The following is a 20,433-nucleotide window of genomic DNA, read 5'->3' as shown; positions in this document are numbered from 1 at the left end:
CCTAGGCGGAGCTCCTCTGCCCGGCTGGGGAGCCCGGACTGCAGCGCAGCAGCGGCTGAGGCTGGGCTGGGGTGGAACCTGAGGCCCGGCTGGTGAGCGGGCCGCCCCCTCCGGCCCGCTGCGGGCTACTCGATCACGTTCCCCGCCCCGGAGAGTTCTGTAGGTTGCGCTAACAGCTCCCACCCCATCCCCATCCCCCAACCCCCGCCCCCGCCAGACTTTGCCCCAGAAGGAAGTTAGAGATAACCCGGGCGGGGGGGAAGGGCTCGGCACCCCAACTGAGGGGGACGGGGAGGGGTGAGGGGAGGGGAAGAGCCGCCAAGGCCAGGTCCGGGTGGTAGGACCGCTGCCTCTCCCGGGTCTCCCCCAGTGCTAACTCTGCGAGCCTGGCCACGAATACGCTGGGCAGGGGGAGCGATGACCTCAGCCTCTCTAGACCAATCACAAAAGCCCCTGGAAAAGCCTCGTTGCTTGGCCAATCGGCTCCGCGCCCCCCCCCCCCCCCCCCGTCCGACTCGAAGACGCCCGAAGCTGGAGGCGACGCCGGCCAATGGGGAGTGGCAGCGGCGAGACGGACTTGCGAACTAACCTAAAGGGCCGGAGAGGCCCGGCAGGCAGCAGCCAATGAGGACGAGGTTCAGCGGAGGGGGCGTGGCGGACCGCCGAAGAGGGGAGCGGGCGTTTGAGGTTGCAGGTGTCAGCGTCGGCGTCCGACAGCGATGGAGCCGCCCCGGGGAGCTGCTGCGGCCGCCGTCGGTGGTCTCTCGCTCTGGCTCCGTGGTCTCGGCCTCCTCCTCCTGCTGCCCGCGGTCCCGGCCGGCTCCGGCCAGGACCGACTGGATGCTCCGCAGCCGCTGGCTTCCGGGACTCGGACCATACTGCTGGCCGGCCCGCCGGGCCCCTCGCCCGAGAGCCGGCTGTGGAGAGCCGAGGTCGGCGCGGAGGGCGGCCGGCGGCGGCGGAGTCTGAGCGAGGAGGACGAGGGCTGCAGCCCGCTACTGGGCATCGAGGCCAATCTGGTCAACAACACACACCAGGTGAGCCCTCCCCGGACCCCCAGCTTTCTGCTGTGCTGCCCCCGCGACGCCTCCCGCCCGCCGGGGCGGGGGGGACGCTTGACGTGTCAGCTTGGGGCCCTCCCTGCACCTCCCCAGGTTGGGAAGCCCTGGGCCTTTAAACTCCCCCTCCTGCTCCCCCGCTCCCCTCCCCCGCCCCCAGACTTTGGGGGAGGGAGCGCCGGATTCCAGAGGCTTTCCTCCTCTTCCTCCCTCCTGCCACAGCTAACCACAGAACGAACCCCCCAACATCCCGTCGGGCCTCCCAAGTTGGTCCCACCCCCTCCTGCGGTACAGACCGAACCTCGACCTAGGCATTACCGGAGGTAGGGGGTGCGAGCAGTTTCTGGTTTCATTGGTTTTGTGTTTCGCGATTGGGGTGTCATCCTATGTCTTTATTTTCTCGTGTGACCGTTTGGTAATTTCTGCGAATCTTGCACGGGTGGGAAGCATATTTTTTTTTCTCTCCTTCCCCATCCCGCCCCCTCTCTCCCAGTAAACTGAATCCAAGTAATGCACTTCACCACCCTCCTGCCTGTCAGGAATCATCATGCACACACACCCCAAGTTCAGAGTAAGAGTTATTCTTTAAGTACTGGATCCTAGGTGAAAAGAGCTTCGGGGGAACAAAACTGTTTTGTCAGTTTGCTGGCATTATTATTGTGAAAGTCCTTCTGAGTGCCTTGACTTGGGTGTTCAGAAGTTTAAGAGCAGTCATTTGAAGTTACTTTGAAACTTTTTTTTTAATAGAGAAACAAAATTACCTAGAAGTGAAAGGATGGTGCCTTTACTCTCCCATATTTGATCTCCCAAAATGCTAGGAGTTTTGACCAATCTGTGCAGAGTTGGGTTGAAAATTTTTACACAACAATTTTGCAAATAAGATGCATTTAAAACGCCAGTTCGTGGTAGTGCAAAGGTTCCTAGATTGTGCCAGTTATTGAATTCCGGAGGCAAGAGTTATTCAGTTTCCTTTAACTACATTTATATAGTGTTTTACAATTTGCAAAGCCCTTTCCCTCACAACCACCCCATGAAGTGAGTAGTTTATAGATAAGGCAGGTTCCCCACCCCTGAGGAAACTGGGGCTGAGAACTTAACTAATCACACACTGGTAGCAGAAGAATCAAATCCAGGTTCTCTGATTTCCAGGGTCTGTGTATTTGCTACATGCTGTCCTTCCATAATGATAAGCAACAGCAGTTTCTCTTTGGGAGCCCAATCATCTGGCCCTTGCCTACTTCTAATTAATTCTGTACAACTTAGGCATCCCTAGCTTTTGTTGTTTAAAAAAAAAATTAATGAAGTCAGTAATACTATGTTCAGTATTTTCATTTTCATTTGTTTTGTTTTTTTTCTTGATTTTCTTTGGTATTATTTATTTATTTATTATTACCTAATATCATTTTCACTCATTCTGGAAAAATTCACTACTACTTTCTTTCCTCAGTGCCCATCTTCCATATATCTACATCCCAAAATCAGAATCCACAATGTTCTCTATTAATGCTTTGCTAATTATCTAACCATTTACATACCATTTGGCTTACATACCATTTGTGTAGTAGGTAGGAAAAAGAGGAAACAGGGTCAGGGAGGTTAAGAGATTTGTCTCACACTAATAAGGGTCAGAAAGAGAACTCAATCACAATACCACTGCTTTTTCCATTATGTCATGTTGCCCTTACATGTCTTACCAAGCCAGAAGATTCAGAGCATCCACAAACTTTACATACAGAGACAGTCTGACTTCATATACAGTTTATGTGGTTGCTTGAAGCTGAATTTTTAAGAAGGCAGGTGATATATTTGGGAGTGGGTGACAGTAGGATGATATTACTGTTGGAGATGTGGAAAGTCTCCCTGACGAAAGAGAGAAAAAAATTGTTGAAGTCATCCTTCTGTTTAGGGGCTGTTGAGAACTAGGGTTTACATCTTTTTCACTCTTCCCCTTCACAGCTTCTCACCTTGGGTCAGCTAGTCTTTTGCATTCCTATTCCACATTCCTAATTCCTCCCTTGGTGGTTGCCCCGCCTGCAGGTCGGCTGCTGTTGCTGCTACTAGATACACTCCTTCAGTCAGGGATTTCCCCTTTCCAAACCACAGTACCTGTAAAAATGTCTGGCTGAGGCAGCTTTTTGTTTGTTCATACTTATTTGCCCACTGTGAAGGCAACTTTTTGTTTGTTCACGTTTACTTGCCCATGGTGAAAGGACCATTTTATCAGCACTCTCCCTTAAAGCAAAAGGTTAAGAATTAAGAAAACTGTTCTAAGAGAGTTTGGAATCTATTATACGAAATTGATTGAATAGAGGATGTAAGATTGTGAGGATGGGCCATGAATTTTTTTTTTTAATTCAGCTATTAATATACGTTCCTTCAGCCTTTTAATCATTATACTCTTATACTATGGTCTTATTCCTTTTCAGTATCTTAATTTATTATTGTTGTTTTACTCTTTTTAGCCTTGGTTTTCTCTTCAAGAATCTTCTCTTCAACTTATTCAACTTATTATATGCTCTGTTAAAGGTTTTATTAGTCGGGTGCTACTTTGAACTTAGGGATATTTGTGTAGGGCAGCTCCTAAACCAGCTACCTTTGTAGCCAAGGGTTGCTCTCTGACAATCATTCTTTTTCTACTTTTCTTTAGCCCTAAATTTCATGAGATAGACTGATTTTAAGTTCATTAAAGTGAGTGGGTGCTTGGACATCATAAATAGCATTATAATTATTAAAAATATTATTGTAATGCTAGAGCAGAGGTGTTGAATCCAGCAGAGGCAAAAGTGGAAAAATTCTGAGTGAGAGTACAACCCAAACCAAATTAAAATGTAATTGGGAAATGTTTAACAAAATAAATAAAAGATTCAGTACAACATAAGTAATGTTAATTTGTGGTTTTCTAAGTTTTGCAGCCCCTGGAATCTGTTTCTTTTTTACTTTGGTACTATTGGGTTAGAGCAATTTTGAATTGTATCCCCAATTATATAGATGAAAGAGGATGGAGAAAATTTTTCTTGTTTAAGGTCAAATTGATTCCTTGGTAGAATTGGGAATTGAATTACAGTATTTTAGATCTTGGAGGCAGTCTTGGAGATCATGTAGTCCAACCCCATTCTCTTAAAGAAAACTGAGGCCCAGAGTTAATGTCCAAGGTCACATCAGTAGTAAGTCTCAGAGCCATATTTCGTTCAGGTCATCTGACAACAAAACCAATCCTCTTTCCACTATGCCACTCTGTGTCTGAATTCCATTATCTAACTTGGACTGGTATTCCTTATGATTTCTTACTGTTTACCATGAAAAAGAACAAAATAATGCAGAAACCAAAAAAATCTTAAACCCCACAGGGTTCTTATCAAATTATATACCTTTAAAATATTTATTTTTATTGGCTGCTATTAATGGTGCTATAAGACTGATTTTGTGATAAATATTGAACTCCATCTTTCCATAAAAGTAAAATCAAATGAAGTATTGCAATATATTTTAAAGAACTGATATCTAATTTTCTAGATTTTTAGAAGACTTATTGATATAGTTTATAACTTGTCTTCCCTGGGGAAACTTTTCCTGAACTTTTACTCAGGATACTGATTTAAATGTATGTAAAGTATATTTGGTAAACTGAAATTAGTATTTATCTTTCCCATGGAGGAATCATTATAAATATCCCATATAAAGAAATAAACATCTTGAGTCCTATTAAGAACAAAGGGAGAGTTGCAAAAAAAACAAAAAAAATGATCTCTAACTAAAATTTCTTAAATGAAAAGCAAAAAAAAAAAATAGTGCTTGAAATGTTAGAATCCTATTCTTTACATGTTGTTCTCCTGAGTCCCTAATACTTGTTTTCAAACTTAGCTTTTAACTGATTTTCTTTCAGATGATTGATAGGGGAATGGCTGAAGAAGTTGTAGTATTTGATGGTGATGGAATACTATTGTGCTATAAGAAATGACTAGCAGGGTGGTTTCAGAAAAACCCAGAAAGAGTTATATACACTGATGCAAAATGAAGTAAACAGAACCAGGAGAACATTGTGTACAGTAACAGCAATATTGTACGATAATCAGCTGTGAATGACTTAGCTATTTTGATCAAGGCAATGAGCTAAGACAGTTTAAAAGCACTTATAATGAAAAATACTTCCCACTTCCAGAGAAAGAACTGGTGGAGTCTGAATGAAGATTGAAGCATAATTTTTTCATTTTATTTTTATTGTTTTCAACATGGCTAATATGGAAATATGTTTTGCGTGATTTCACATGTATAATTGAAATCACATTTCTTGCCTTCACAATGGATAGGGGGAGGGATGGGGAAGAAGAGAATTTGAAACTCAAATTTTTAAAAAAAATGAACACTAAAAATAAATACATAAATACATATATTTAGAAAATGACAGGAGCAAATGTTATTTTCATGGTATGTATAACCTTTGTACATGTGAAAGAAAAATTGAGTAAGTTTCAGATAACTTATTAATATCCTCTTTAAGTTGTATTGCTTCAAAACATTCATTCCTTCCTTAAGAACTCCTTTGAGGACAGGTATTCATTCCATCTTAAAGCAGTGAAATGTCTTGTCCAAAGCCATTGCATTATCTGAGATATAGTTTCTTAATTTCTGCACTCAAATCACTGGACGATTTCCATAGTACTTTCTGAACCTCTGATTCACGTAGCTATATGAGTTATTTTTTATTTTGTTTTTTTGCCTCCTCCCCCTGTTTCTGTCACTAACTTCTTCTTTACACATAACTCCACAACTGCTACAAAAACATCAAAGCATTTGGTTTCTTAAATAAACAGGCCCTGGAGAGAAGCTGTGTTGTGTAGCATGTCAGCACAGAGAAGAATGTGTGTGTTTGTTTGCTGGTGCTGGCAGGGCTGAGCCCCAACCCATTCAGGGACTGAAGGTGCCTGTTGGAGACTTCTGGGATCAGCGGTACTCAGCCTTTTACCCTGGATCACCAGACTGCCTTCCAGGCTGGGAACCCTGAAGATCTTTTCTGTCTTGAAATGTTTAGGTTGCCAAATAAATAGTTTTTAAACTTTTTGTAGTGGAAAAACTCTTTATTTTAAATAAACCTTTGGTGTAACCTTGTAGTAAAATCTTTGAAATTAATGTTTTTATGCTTACTATTAATGGTTCCATGTAACATAAGAATACTTTTTTTAGCTCTGTATTTTCAGATCAATTTTATTCAAAATAGTGGGGTTCAGTGGAAAGAGTATTGACTGAAGACCAAGGACTGAGGTTTAAATCCTGAATCTGACATATAGTGTATTTTCTACCTATCACACCTCAGGCAAGTTACTTATCCTCCCCCAGCTTCTATCTCTTCTTAAAATGAGGGGGTTGGACTAGATAGGCTCTTTCCATCTCTAGACAGAACATCCTCTGCACATTTGACAATGTTAGAAACAAAACTTATCTCAAAGTATTATGACCTCCTCACTATTAATAATTTTTTTGTAATTGGGAACAACTTTGGATGTGGTAGCTCACTCAGTAAATCATTTTACACAGTTTTCATTTTTCCTTTCCATAAAGAAACCTCTAGGGAATGTTTCCAAAAATCACACTTTCCCTTATGAATTTTTGCTTCTAAATTTACTTTTCTGTAGTTAAATGCTTCTTATAACTTTGCCAGAACTTTAAGAAAAGTTTGTGGCAATGTTCTTTCCATAAGCAGAATCACTGGAAGCAAATCCAAATTGAAGTTAGCTATCATGTTTGCATTTCTTTTGTATTTGTGATTTGGTACCTGAACAAGATTTATGAATGTTTGTTTCACCACTTTTTTTTTTTGACCTCTTCAAACTTTCTCATTTTGTCCACTTAACCACAGTGGGCAGTAATATAAAAAATTTAGTAATGAAATTAAGATTGTAAATGGATACCTATTAACTTTACATGCACTCTGATAAGAATTGTCAGCTCTGCCTCCATCATACACATTTTTGAGAACTTTCAGTGACTCTGGGCCAACTTTTTGTCCCATAGGTTTCAAGTAATTTCTGATAAATCTCTGCATGACTAACGGTACACTGTATTGGTTTTTGACATGTTTGCTTGTCTTTTAATTTTGTTTCTTCACAGAAACACTGTGACTGTTTTGCAGAACATTCTAGGGTTCTGTGGAACATAGTTTGAGAAACATTAGCTTAAGTTTTTGAAAGACTTAGCTTCTCTTTTTTTAAGGCTCTTATCTTGAGAGGTAACTCCTCCACTCATTTTTTGGCAGAGCGGATAGAGTTCATACAGAACCAGCCTGATTGTTTTTCCTTATTGAGCAAAGCAGTCTCTGCTGACCCATCTTTATGACTCCCCAAACCTGTGCTAATTGTAGTCCTCTCTAAGCTATTCTTCTCACCATGTTTCTGATTGTACAAGACCTGCGAAGTGACTTACTTAGGGATGAAACTTCAACAGACCTGCAGAAGTAGAAGGTAGGTTATTTGTGAAAAGAAAATCTTAACAAGGAAATTGGGGGTGAGGATGTAGAGCTACTTAATGGTGCGACCAGTGACCATAAATTCATACTTTGTGGTTATTGGTTAGGTGTTTTGCTTTGTTTCTGGTAACTCAGTTAAACTATCAGCTTTGTACATGATAATTTTAGCTCTTTTGGCTTCTGATTAATTAGCAAGCCCCTTCTTGAGTATCAATTTGCAGACGTTTTTATATTCTAGAAATTCTAATGTTATGGTCATTTTCCTATGCACAAAGTGGCATTCCTTTCCATTTTTCCTATTTGGGGATTACGATCTCTGTGTCCCATTTTTTTTTTCACTCACCCTGAATTTCAAGTTCAAAAGCTAGCAGAATTGTTTTCACATCCTGTTAATTCTGCTCCAATCCCACTAGGTTCTTAATGGGAGTCTGCAGAAATTTTTTGCTGCCCAACTTGGTTTTCTGTTTACTTCTGCTGTCAGATACAGGGTTGAGTTGGCCACACCAAGAGTAACATTCTCTTGTTGTAATATTGTTTTCTACTTTACCTTTTAGTAAAGAAAAACTGAGAAATTGCACACCCCCCTTGGCTTAACATGATCAAGAGTTAATATCACAGTAGGCAAAACTGCCTACCATGATGTATAATTAACCTCAAGATACAACAAAGATAGAGCTTTGTCTGAAGACATCTGTGCCTCTCTCTGCTGACATCAGCACCTAGAGGACTGAGCTGGAAGGATGGGGAGTTACCTGCTAGTGAGATCCTGGTTACCAGGAGCTTTGGCAAGCCCTCTTACTGCCCTTAAATGAAAGAAGCTCAGTGTTTAGTACTTCTGTGGCATCTTTCTTCTAGCACAATAGCAGGTTCTCTTAGGTAGCTATGGGGTCTCTAGGTAGTTTTCACTCTTTTGACCCTAGAGCAGAGAGGTTTGTAACCTGGCGTTCTCCAAACTTCTTGTTATTTTGATATCTGTTTCAATATAATTAGTTTCCTTTGTAATCTTATAGATTTTATTTTATGCCTTCTTCTGAGAAGAGGTCCATAAGCTTCACCATCTGCCAAAGGAGCCCATGACACAAAAAGGTTAAGAATTCTAGAGTAGAGGAATAAGCTGACCAGTGTAATTAGTTCTTGGCAGTTATTTGTTAATAAAATCATTACTACATTCAGTGTCAGATAGTTAAATGCAGTGTGGCTTAAAACTATCTGGGTTGAATACTTCATTATGATAAATACTTCATACTCATAACAGCTTATTAGATGAATGCTGGAAACTTGACTTTTCAAAAGTTAGAGGCTGGGAGTTTTCTCTTTTTCCAAGAAACCCATAGTAAATACTAAATCCTTACATTCATGCTTGTGGTGTTCAGCTAGAAAGGTTGTGTGTGTGTGTGTGTGTGTGTATGTGTATGTATAAATTTTATTTTGTTTTTCATTATCCTTACAGGAAAAAAAAGAAGCCAAAGGTTGCTATCACAAATATTTAATGGCTGATCCAGCATTAGAAGGGAATTGCAGCTGGTCTGCTTTTCAAGTTGCTGAACTTGAACCTAGTACAGATTTTCACATCTGGGTGTAATTTGTTGCCACCTCCTGATCTCACTAAAGTGAAATCTGAGTGTTTTAAAAAACAGAAATATTCCTTTTACTGTACAAAAGAATATTTGACTTAAAAAGTAGGTGATTTTTCAATCATTTTTGTATAAAATAAATTCAGTGCTAATAATAAAAACTATTAGGTTGGACAGTCCAAAAGCTTCACAAACAGTGTAAGCAGCAGTACATTTAGGTTTTTCTTTTTCTTTTCATACAGACTTCTGCCAAAACTGAGGATCTTTTCTTCCTGGCTGCCTGTATGTCTGAAAATAGGATGATGAACACATACCATTAGTGTGCAGTAGCATCTGTACACTAGGGCCTCTTACTAGAACATACTTGTAAACTAATTGGCTCAGTTTATTTCCATGGGAAGAATGTACTTTATGCTTTCTCCCTTTCCAAGGTTTAAGACTACTATCCTTTGTGTTTGTTTTTTAGGGTGTTTTAGTTTTTTTCTTACTGCTCTGAAAACTAAAGTATAATTCCCCCTTCGCTCACCAACTTGCAAGTTTTGATACATTGTTGACATACCTGAAGAAAAGGAAGAGAGGGGAAGGGACTAAGCATTTACATAGTTTCTACTATGTGCTGGGCACTGTGCTAAGTATTTTTTTTACAAATATTGTTTCATATGATCCTCACCACAACCTTATGAGGTAGGTTTAGAAAGATAAACGAAGTTACATTTTGTTTAGCTGATATTTAGCAAACAAGATAAATTAACTTACTTTATTAAGCACCTACTTTGCAGAAAGTCCAATAGGGAATATAAGTAGGAGACTTCTAATTGTAAATAACTTTAAAATGAAGATTCCCACACTTTTAGAGCTAGAATGTACCTTAAAGATAGTCTGGTTCACCCTCATTTTACAGATGAGGAATCCTGGGCACAGAAAGTGAAGTGACTGCCATCAGTCACACAGAGAACAGAAGCATATTCAAATTCAGGTCCTCAAACTCAAAATCCTCTGTTTTTTTCTAATATACCACACTGACTCTCAGTACCACTATTTTAACAGGCATCATGGTGTGAGGGACACAGTGCTTGGAGTCAACAAAACTTGGGTTCAAATCCTGCCTCAGACATTTAATGACTGTTGCTACAGGCAAGTCACTTGATTTGGTTGAATCCCAGATTCCTCACCTATATAAAGTGGCTAATTATTTCTGTGCATCGATCTCACAAAGTTGTTGTGAAGATCGAATGAGATTATGTATGTCAAACCCTTTGCACAATGTACAAACAGAACAAATCTAATCCTTTTTTCCACGTGACAGCTACCATGTTTCCCCCTACCATTTTTCATCTTTAGGCTAAATGTGCCTGGTTTCTTTAACTGCTCCTCATACAGCATGGTCTCATGGCCCATCATTTCTGGATGCTCTAGAGGCTTTTCAGGGCTCACAGCTAAACATCTTAACATATGGCCTGACCCCCAGGGCTTAGTCCAGTGGCTTATCATCTCTCCAGGACTCATAATAACTGACCTCCCTGTGTCCAGGCTATCCTTCCATATAGCAAAGAAAAGTTTCCTAGTGTTTCCTGATTGCCTTTGAGGTGAAATGCACACTCTTTATCCTACCTTTCTATTCTAGCCTTCATATTATTTCATTTCACATCCTTTGTAATAGCTGGACCAAATTGCTAGGTTTTTTTTATACCGATCTACTTCCTTCTCCATACATCTGTGCCTGCTTTCCCTGTACCCACTCACCTCCTTTCTTCAGGGTTCATTTCAGTTACTGCCTCCTCTCAGATGCCTCCAGGTTCCTTTTGGTCTCCATTATTTATCTGTATCACACTCTACGTTGTATTATGTGTATCTTCTTAACAGACCATAAGTTCCTTGAGGGCAAAGGACTGTTACGTTGCATATTTGTATCCCTTGTGCTGAGCATGAGGCCACAGGCCCTTAGCCTTTTTTAGTCAAGCCAGTTTTTTCACTCTTCTGCAAACATCCCATTCACGTTCAGGTCTCTGACTCCATTCATGCTGTTTTTCCCATCTGAAGTTAACTTTAATACCTGTCCAAATCCTACTCCTCCTCATTTATGGTACCTTAGTTAATCATTCTGTCCATGGTTGATCTATCTCCCTTTCATCTCAACTCTTTGGGGTTCTTATCTACACCCTGACATCCAGTACATTAGTTATATCTTGTTTTATTTTCTGCTTTTTCATGTGTAAATTTTGGTTCTCCCAGCCTTGGTCTTAGACTACTTCTGTGCTACTCTGGTGCTCATTAAATACTTGATTGGGTTATAGGCCTTTAATAGATCATTAATTCACCCAGTCACTCATTCTAGATTCATAGGATCCAAGAGCTAGAAGGGACTCCTGAGGTGAGCTAATCCAGCTTCCTCATTTATATATGAGGAAACTGAAGTCACCATAACTTAAATGAATTTACCCAAGGTCACATAGGTAATAATCTTCAGAGATGGGATGTGAGCCCAACTTCGCTGTTTCCAGAGAATGTATTCTTTCCACCGTCTTAAGGTGTCTCTTATTTTCTCTCCCCTGAAATAAAATTAAGATGCAAAAATTAGACTAACATTTCAAAACTAAGGTGATTGGAAAATAGAGTACAAGAGTCCCCTTTTATGTAGCATTGTAGGGGAGTATATCTGCTGCTTCTAAGTGATATTACTGATAACTGATAGCCTTTTAAGTACCAAAACTAATTTTTACTTTTTTTTTGAAGGGGGGAAGGCAAGGCAATTATGGTTAAGTGACTTGCCCAAGGTCACACAACTAGTAAATGTCAGGCATCTGAGACCGGATTTAAACTTAGGTCCTCCTGACTCCAGGGCCAGTGGTGCCACCTAACTGCCCTGGAACTTATTTTTACTTTAACTATTTTTATTGAAATCTTCTAAAACAACATACTAAACAATTTATGCTGCTTATTTTTGTTAACTCTCAGTCATTATTTTGAACTTTCAACATTTATGAAGATCCTAATATGGCCATCAGCAACTGTGCTAGATGCCTGGGGAATTAACATAGGTTATGTTACTGGGTCCTCACCTCTCATGTAACTTTTAGCCTAAGGAATAATATGCATATGTAAATGTAGCTCTCTGTAATGTTATGCTATAGAGGTATTAAAAATGCTGTTTATTAGGTCTAGTGTGGGGTAGGAGGGCTGTTACCAAAAGGGTTATAAGGAAAAGCTTCATAGAGCAAAGAACATTTGAGCTAAGCATTAAAAGTTCGTTGGGAACTCAACAAGTGAAGAAAGGGACACAAAACACATTGAGACTACAGGAATGAGAAGAAAAGTGCAGAATGAGTTCAGGGGAAAGAATTAATTCATATTTGCTAGACCAAAGAGTTCACAAAGAACAAAAACCCCAAGGTGTTTCTAGATTGGAGACCCAAAAATACCACGTAGAAGAGTTTGAATTTTATTCAGACTTGTGGAACCACTAGAAGGTTAAAATTCAGTCAGCCATCCAAATGGAGACACTGTGTAAGCAATTGGATATCATAAAGTCATGGGATTTAGACCTGGGAGGGACCTTCGCATCAAATCAAACTATTTATTTTATAATTGAATTGAAGCCCATATATGGGTAGTGGCTTTTCCAAGGTCACTCTCCCATATTAATGAAGGTGAAATGAAGACCTAAAGAGGTTAATTAAGTGACTTGTCTGTGGTCACATAGGTAAAATTCCAGAACCAAGATTTGAACTCAGGGTCTGTGACTCTAAACCTAGATCCCAATCCCAAATTTAGAAACCATGCTAGGCTTTCTAATTCTACTGTTTTTTGAAATAACAGAATCTAAAGAGTTATTAAACTGACTATACCCTTTGACCCAGCAATACCACTATTAGGTCTTTTTCTTAAGATAATTAGGGGAAAAGGAAAAGTCTGTATATGTTCTAAAATATTTATAATAGCTGTCTTTGTGTGGGCAAAAGAGAGGGAAATTGAGAGGATGTCTGTCAGTTAGGGAATGGCTAAACAAATTGTGGTATGTTTGTGATGGAATATTACTCTGCTATAAGAAATGATGAGCTCAATGATTTTAGAAAAACATGGAAAGGCTTTCACAAAATAATGAGCAAAGTGAACAGAACCTAGAGAATGTTATATGCAGTAACTGCAATATTATTTTAAAAATAACTTTGAGTAAATAAGTCATTCTATTATAAATACCCAAATTAACTGCAAAGGTTCTATGAAGGAAGATGTTGTTTGCATTCAGAGAAACAATTGATATCTACAGCTATCCCTTCCACATTACAACTTTCCCCCTCTCAATTTGGTATATCACCTCAGCATAAGAAATTAAGTGGAAATTTGGGGAGGTTTTGCAGAAGGCCAACAAATGACTCAGAAAAAGTTTAGAAACTCAGAAATGCATAAAATATATGTGTAGTATTACATATTATCTACATATTTTATCTTTTCATACCACAATAATTCAGACTTCTCTGGTATGAAGAGAAGGTCAAAAAAATTTTGTGTGGATTTTCCAGATCAGGGGGGTGTCATGTCCCTAACCCCCACGATGTGGAAGGGATAACTGTATATACATATTTGTGCCTAATGGTAGCCATCCCTTGGGGAGAGGAGGAGAAAACAAAGAAAGTTACATGATAGCTTTGTTGTATATTTAAAAGAAATAGCTAATTGTACATGATAGATCTGCAGTTTCAAGTATGGTCCTCTTTTTTCCTATTCTACTTTGTTGTGGAAATGCATGTTTTATTTCTTAAGTTCAGAATAATAAAAAAAAATTTTAAATAAAATCACAGAATCAGATATTCATCAGGAACAGATCTTAGTGGTCATGTAGTCTAACCGTCTTTATGGATGAGGAAACTGAGGCACCAAGCTATAAAGTGACATGCCCATGATCACAGGCAGGAAGCTGGGATTCAGACCCAGGTTGTCTTGTGATTCTGTGCAGGTCTGGAGATCAAAAAAAAAGATGGGGTGGAGATTTTATATTTATAGTTAAAGCTGCAGGAGTGAATGAAATTGCTAAGGGAAAGGCTGTAGAGGGAGGCTAAGGACACAACCTGAGGGAATATCCATATTAAGGATCACAGAATCATAAGTTTAGGAAGGGAATTTAAAAGAGATCTAGACTAATACCTTCTTTATAAACAAGGAAACCAAGGCATAGCCACAGAAGTTAATCGACTTGTATAAGGTCACATAAGTGACAGAATCAAGATTTGATTCCAGGCTCTGACTTTAAATCCAGGACATTGCCTATTGTGCCATGAGGTAATAGCAGCCAAGGACAAGGGAACAGGCTTGTCTTCAAAATATTTTACAGAGAAAGACAGCGGTGGAAAGGAGCCTGCAGCAGCTTGGCCTGGTATGGACGCAAACGTGATTGTGAATAAGTCTCTACTGAGGTTATCAGCCCTACACACACAGCTAGTAAATGTCATGGACAAGAGTCAAACCCCAGAATCTGCGACTCTAAGTCCAGGACTTTTTCCAGTCATCACAGTCAACAAAGTCATCTAGTGTAACTTTTGTTGTTCATTCATTTCAGTCATGTCCAGTTCTTTGTGGGGCTTTCTTGACAAAGGTTTGCCATTTCCTGTTCCAGCTCATTTTACAGATGAGGAAACTGAGGCAAACAGAGTGAAGTGATTTGCCCAGAGTCACACAGCTAGTAAGTGTCTGAGGCTGGATTTGAACCTAGGTCTTCCTGACTCTAGGTCTGATGCTTTATCTATTGTGCCACCTAGCTGCCCAGTATAACTGTAAGATACGTAAAAGTCCCAGGGAAATGAAATTGGAAGTTCATAGAATTTGACAGAAGAAAGGGACCTCAGTGACTATCTATAAAGTTCAACCCATACCTGAAAAAAAAATTCCCACCACAACCAGTCTTGACACGTGGTTATCCAACATGAGCTGGATGAACAATGATGAGGGGGAGTCCCTGTGACCTCCCAAAGACCCAATTCTTCTTTCAGATAACTCTCATTAGTAAGTTTTTGTTGTTACTGTTTTTCCCAATACCAAGCCTAAATTTGCATCTTTGCAGCCTAATTCTGTTTCTTCTTAATCTGTCTGTGGGACCAAACAGAAAAAGTTGAACCCTCTTCCTCTTGACTGCCAGCCCTTCCTTTCTATCCTCTCCTCCCCACCCCCAGTTTCTCTAGGCTTAGCATCCATATTTAATGACCAGAACTCCAGAACCTTTATCATTCTGATTGTTCTCTGAATGCTCTCTATCTTATTATTGACTTTCTTAAAATATGATGGGCAGAATTGAACATAGTATGTGATCCATGAACACAGGAAGTTCCCTAACCAAGGCAAAATAGAGTGAAATTGTCACCTTCTCATTCCTGGAAGCTGCCTCTCAATGTTTTCTGAGTGCACATTAACCTTGTTAACTGCTGATACAGAACTTGCAGTCTAGTAAAACCCCTACATCTTTTTAAGCAAACTGCCATCTAGTAGAGTGGAAAGAGCAGGGAACTCTGAAGTTAGAGGACCTTGGTTCAAATCCTACCCCTGATATTTACTGTTTGCTTGACTTTGGGTAAGTCATTTAAATCCATGGGTCTCAGTATTCTGCAATGGAGAATCCATCTAGCCTGGTGTCAAACAGAAATAGATTCCTGCAGACAGTATATTGACTTAGGAAGCCACAAATTAATATTACCCATGATGTATTTTTATTTATTTTGTCAAACATTTCCTATTTACATTTTAATCTGGTTTGGCCATACTTAGTGGACTAGGAGTTTGATGCTTCTGTTATAGCCCACATCTCTCCATCTCTATCAGATGTTTTGCTAACATTTAATTAAGTGAAGTCTATAGCAGTCCCCTGATAACACAGGTTGTCATAATGACCTTTGCTTAGTCTTACATGAACTGTTCTTGATAACCTCTTTTCCTAGCTCGAGAATAAGAATACAGGTCATGGATTGCAGACATCTATGAGGTCCTAATTGAGGCCATGTCTTTAATTCAGTTTCATCACTTTTTCCAATGAAGTGATGGCTAAGTAGCCTGGAAGCTATCCAGAAAAAGTGGGGTTACCTAGGAAGACAGATTGGCAGGTAAGGAATGGTTGGAAGGTAGGGAGAGGAGGAGGAAGGGATTCTAGGCTAGGAAAAAATCCAAGGACAGACTTTGTGTTGAAGTCAAGCCTAGGTGTTTACAACGGGGGTAGGGTGGCGTGGGGAGGGTATTTCATACATGGATTTAATATGTTGTGTTTTATTTTAAAAAGTGATGTTCTCATCTGGTGAAGATGTGCAAGGCTGTTTGCCGAAAATGAAATGTCTTTGTAGCTTTCCTTTATACTTTTAGAATATTTTTTATTTCCTCTCTTTGCTTCTATTAATATGCCTGCCTTCAGAAGTTTCTCCTTTCTTGGATTTATTTCTTTTGATGTCTTTTGGACTAGAGATCCGGGTAACTAAGCTTATTAGAATGGTATCTAAAATAAGAATCAGTAGTCTCTAAGTGAGGGCCTAAAGTGTTTCCTGTTGAGCCAAAGTTCTGCTTGGAGATTTTCTAGTACATGGATTGAAATCATCCATTTTAGCTACTTTTAATTTTTGCTTCTTTTCAAGTTTTTGGCTGGAGATGAGTTTGGTTGGAGTCACTAGATAAGTATACTGTAAACATAGGAACTTTTTTTACTGGGAGCACTGTATAATCATACTCTTCACTAATTTAAATGACTGAAAAATCCAACAAGTTTAGAGCCAGTAGGTCTCTTTAGGCATAATCTATTCCAAACCCCTCATTTCACAAATGAAATGAGGGCCTCTCTTGAGATGTTAATTGAATTGCAGTGGTCTCTCTAGAACCCAGATCCTCTGACTCCCACTACAGGGCTCTTTCTGTGGAGGATTTTGTCTTCTGTGAAGAGCATTACTTACAATGTTTTGTATTTGGCTTTTGAGTTTCTAAAAATAGTCTCTATGAGAGTAGGAACATTGTGGTCTTATTTTTAGCTCATGTTTTATGAACTTAGCAGTGCCTTGTCATTGAACAGAACTGCATTCTAATATTAAAAACCACATTACTGCATTTTTGCCCCGCTTGCAAGAACACCACATCCACCATGCTTCAGCCCTCTTCTTTGGCTACCATCCTGTCCATCTCTTCTACTGTCCAGCTGAAATTGCAAAATCACAACCTAAAAGTCCTATCCTAGCACTCCTGGAATTACATTATTGAACATCTTTATGGTGCTTTGCAAAGTATAGAGTATTTTCATTTACATTATCTTACCCTAAACTAAATATCCCTATTAAGTATATAGGGCTGTTTTACAAATGAGGAGTTGAGGCCCAGAGGGCTTGACTTAGCCTGACTAATTCAGCCAGTTAATGTTAAGCCAGGACCAGAACTTGAGCCTTTTGACCTCCTAACACCCTGTCCACCTAAGCAATCTGTGTCCTCCAGATTAAGTCATGGGAGGATAAAACATCATCAGCTTGCTCTCTCTACTTTTGCACTATTTAAGAAAAGAAGTTCCCGTTCTATATTCAATGATGGCAACCAGTCACCGAATTTAACCCCTAGTTTACTTGTTAGGCTTGTTATTCCTGATGTCATATTGATCTGACAGGTACCACCCATGTGAAAATAGGTCCACTTTCACTTATTCTAGCCTGGACTCTTTCAGGGGTTTTATTTTAGGTTTCAGGTATATAACTAAAGATAGGTAGAATGTCTCATTATTAGGTTTTTTCCAGGCTGTGGTTGCTCCAGGGACCAACTCCCAAGTTCTCCAAAATATAGTAACACTTATTTAATTAGACCTCTAGTTTAATTAGATATGAAGCTCAATTAAGTGTATATGGCTGTCCTACATTTACTAACACTTAGGAATTGTCTGTGCTGTTACATTAGATGCCTCAGTTAATTCATAGTCCACAAAAATGCATATCCTTATTTCTTCTCATGCTGTGCTGTAAGATGGTGATGGGAGGGTAGTTACAGAATCTTGTACCATGACCTGTTGTGTTTGACAAAAAAATCTCAAAGGAGTCAGTATGTCCTCATTTACTGGGCCATAGACAATCATTGACCCATCGTGGATAGTCTATCAGTAATAATAAATCACTTATTAAGCACCTGTCTATGTAGAGCACTATAAAGACAGCTGTTAAAATATGGTTTATGTGTGGTGTTTGAACTGTACTGTTTCACAGTTGCTCACATACTATTTTAGAATTGTTTTGTTGTTGTTGTTGTTTGATGTACCCGGTATAGCTCTTTCCCCAACTTGATTCTAAGCATTGCAAGGGCAGGAACTATGCCTTTCCCTATCTCTATGTTAGGCTTTTAATAAATACATTTTGAGTGAATGACTCCAGAGCTTACTAGTCTAGGATTCTTTATGTGATATAGGACTCCATGGTTCTTATTAAGCTATATATTTATCTTTTGATAGAAAAACTTTTAAAATATTTAACCAATTTCCAGCTGAAATTGCAAAATTTCAATTTTGAGTAGCTTTAGAAATAGTGTGATTAGGGGCGGAGCCAAGATGGCGGAGTAGAAACACACAAATACGCTAGCTCCAAACCCACAGCCCATGAAATATCTGTAGAAAAGAGCTGCCAATAAATTCGGGAGCAGGAGAAGCCACAGAACAGCGGAGCGGACATGATTTTTGTTCCAGAGAGTCTGAAAACCTCTCGCAAAAGGTTCTTCGTGCTGCGGATGCGGAGCTGAGCCCAGCCCTGCGTTGACTGCCCAGCGCCGAGAGGACCAGATCCGAGCAGGCTTCAGGGACAGAATCTCCAGCAGCCACGTGGGTCCCTCCACCCACAGGTGACAAGGGTCGGTGAGAGGCTGTCTTCGGCAGGTCAAGAGGGGAATCCCCATGACTCAGGCCCCCTCAGGAGGCACCAATAGAGGTGGGAGCAGACCGGGGCTCCCCAAGCAGATCCATTGTTGAAGGTCTCTGCATAAACCCCCTGAGGGAACTGAGCTCGTGAGGCAGCCCTGCCCCAACCTGACAGCTAAACTTGATCTCACACTGAATAGCAGCCCTGCCCCCGCCAAAAGGCCTGAGGCTGGCAAGCAGCATTTGAGTCTCAGACCCCAAGCGCTGGCTGGGAGGATCCGGAGGCGAGGTGAGTGTGAGGAGAATATTCAGAGCTCAAGTCACTGGCTGGGAAAATGCCCAGAAAAGGGAAAAAAACCAAGACTATAGAGGGTTACTTTCTTGGTGAACAGGTTTCTCCTCCCATCCTTTCTGATGAGGAAGAGCTGTGCTCACCATCAGGGAAAGACACGGAAGTCAGGGCTTCTGCATCCCAGCCCACTCAATGGGCTCAGACCATGGAAAAGCTCAAAAAGGGCTCAGAAAATTTTGAAAATTATGTTAGAGGACTGGAGGAAAAACTGGGAAGAGCAATCAAAGACATGCAAGCAAAGTAAGAACAATAGATCAGCACCCTACTAAAGGAGACCCAAAAAAATGCTGAAGAAAATAACACCCTGAAAAATAGGCTAACTCAATTGGCAAAGGAGGTTCAAGAAGCCAATGAGGAGAAGAATGCTTTAAAAAGCAGAATTAGCCAAATGGAAAAGGAGATTCAAAAGCTCACTGAAGAAAATAGTTCTTTCAAAATTAGAATGGAACAGATGGAGGCTAATGACTTTATGAGAAACCAAGAAATCACAAAACAAAACCACAAGAATGAAAAAATGGAAGATAATGTGAAATATCTCATTGGAAAAACAACTGACCTGGAAAATAGATCCAGGAGAGACAATTTAAAAATTATGGGACTACCTGAAAGCCATGATCAAAAAAAGAGCCTAGACATCATCTTTCATGAAATTATCAAGGAAAACTGCCCTAATATTCTAGAACCAGAGGGCAAAATAAATGTTGAAAGAATCCACCGATCACCACCTGAAAAAGATCCAAAAAGAGAAACTCCCAGGAACATTGTGGCCAAATTCCAGAGTTCCCAGGTCAAGGAGAAAATATTGCAAGCAGCTAGAAAGAAACAATTCAAGTATTGTGGAAATACAATCCGGATAACAAAAGATCTAGCAGCTTCTACATTAAGGAATCGAAGGGCATGGAATAGGATATTCCATAAGTCAAAGGAACTAGGACTAAAACCAAGAATCACCTACCCAGCAAAACTGAGTATAATACTTCCGGGGAAAAATTGGTCTTTCAATGAAATAGAGGACTTTCAAGCATTCTTGATGAAAAGACCAGAGCTAAAAAGAAAATTTGACTTTCAAACACAAGAATGAAGAGAAGCATGAAAAGGTAAACAGTAAAGAGAAGTCATAAGGGACTTATAAAAGTTGAACTGTTTACATT

The 20,433-nt window shown here is 40.0% G+C and overlaps 1 protein-coding gene across 2 annotated transcripts in view; it reads left to right on the top strand.

Annotated features, from left to right (window-relative positions):
• The first annotated feature begins 667 nt into the window (after nucleotides 1-667).
• Nucleotides 668-20,433, top strand: part of SORT1 (sortilin 1) — a 67,426-nt gene continuing 47,660 nt past the window's right edge. For both annotated transcript variants that reach the window (XM_072644239.1, XM_072644238.1), the window contains exon 1: nucleotides 668-1,037. In XM_072644239.1, the coding sequence (XP_072500340.1) occupies nucleotides 720-1,037 (318 nt within the window). In that variant the 5' untranslated portion in view covers nucleotides 668-719. The remainder of the gene's footprint in view (nucleotides 1,038-20,433) is intronic.

The sequence above is a fragment of the Notamacropus eugenii genome, chromosome 2 (genome assembly GCF_028372415.1).
Source record: "Notamacropus eugenii isolate mMacEug1 chromosome 2, mMacEug1.pri_v2, whole genome shotgun sequence".
NCBI classification, from domain to species: domain Eukaryota; kingdom Metazoa; phylum Chordata; class Mammalia; order Diprotodontia; family Macropodidae; genus Notamacropus; species Notamacropus eugenii.
This window is presented reverse-complemented; position numbering and strand designations above follow the sequence as displayed.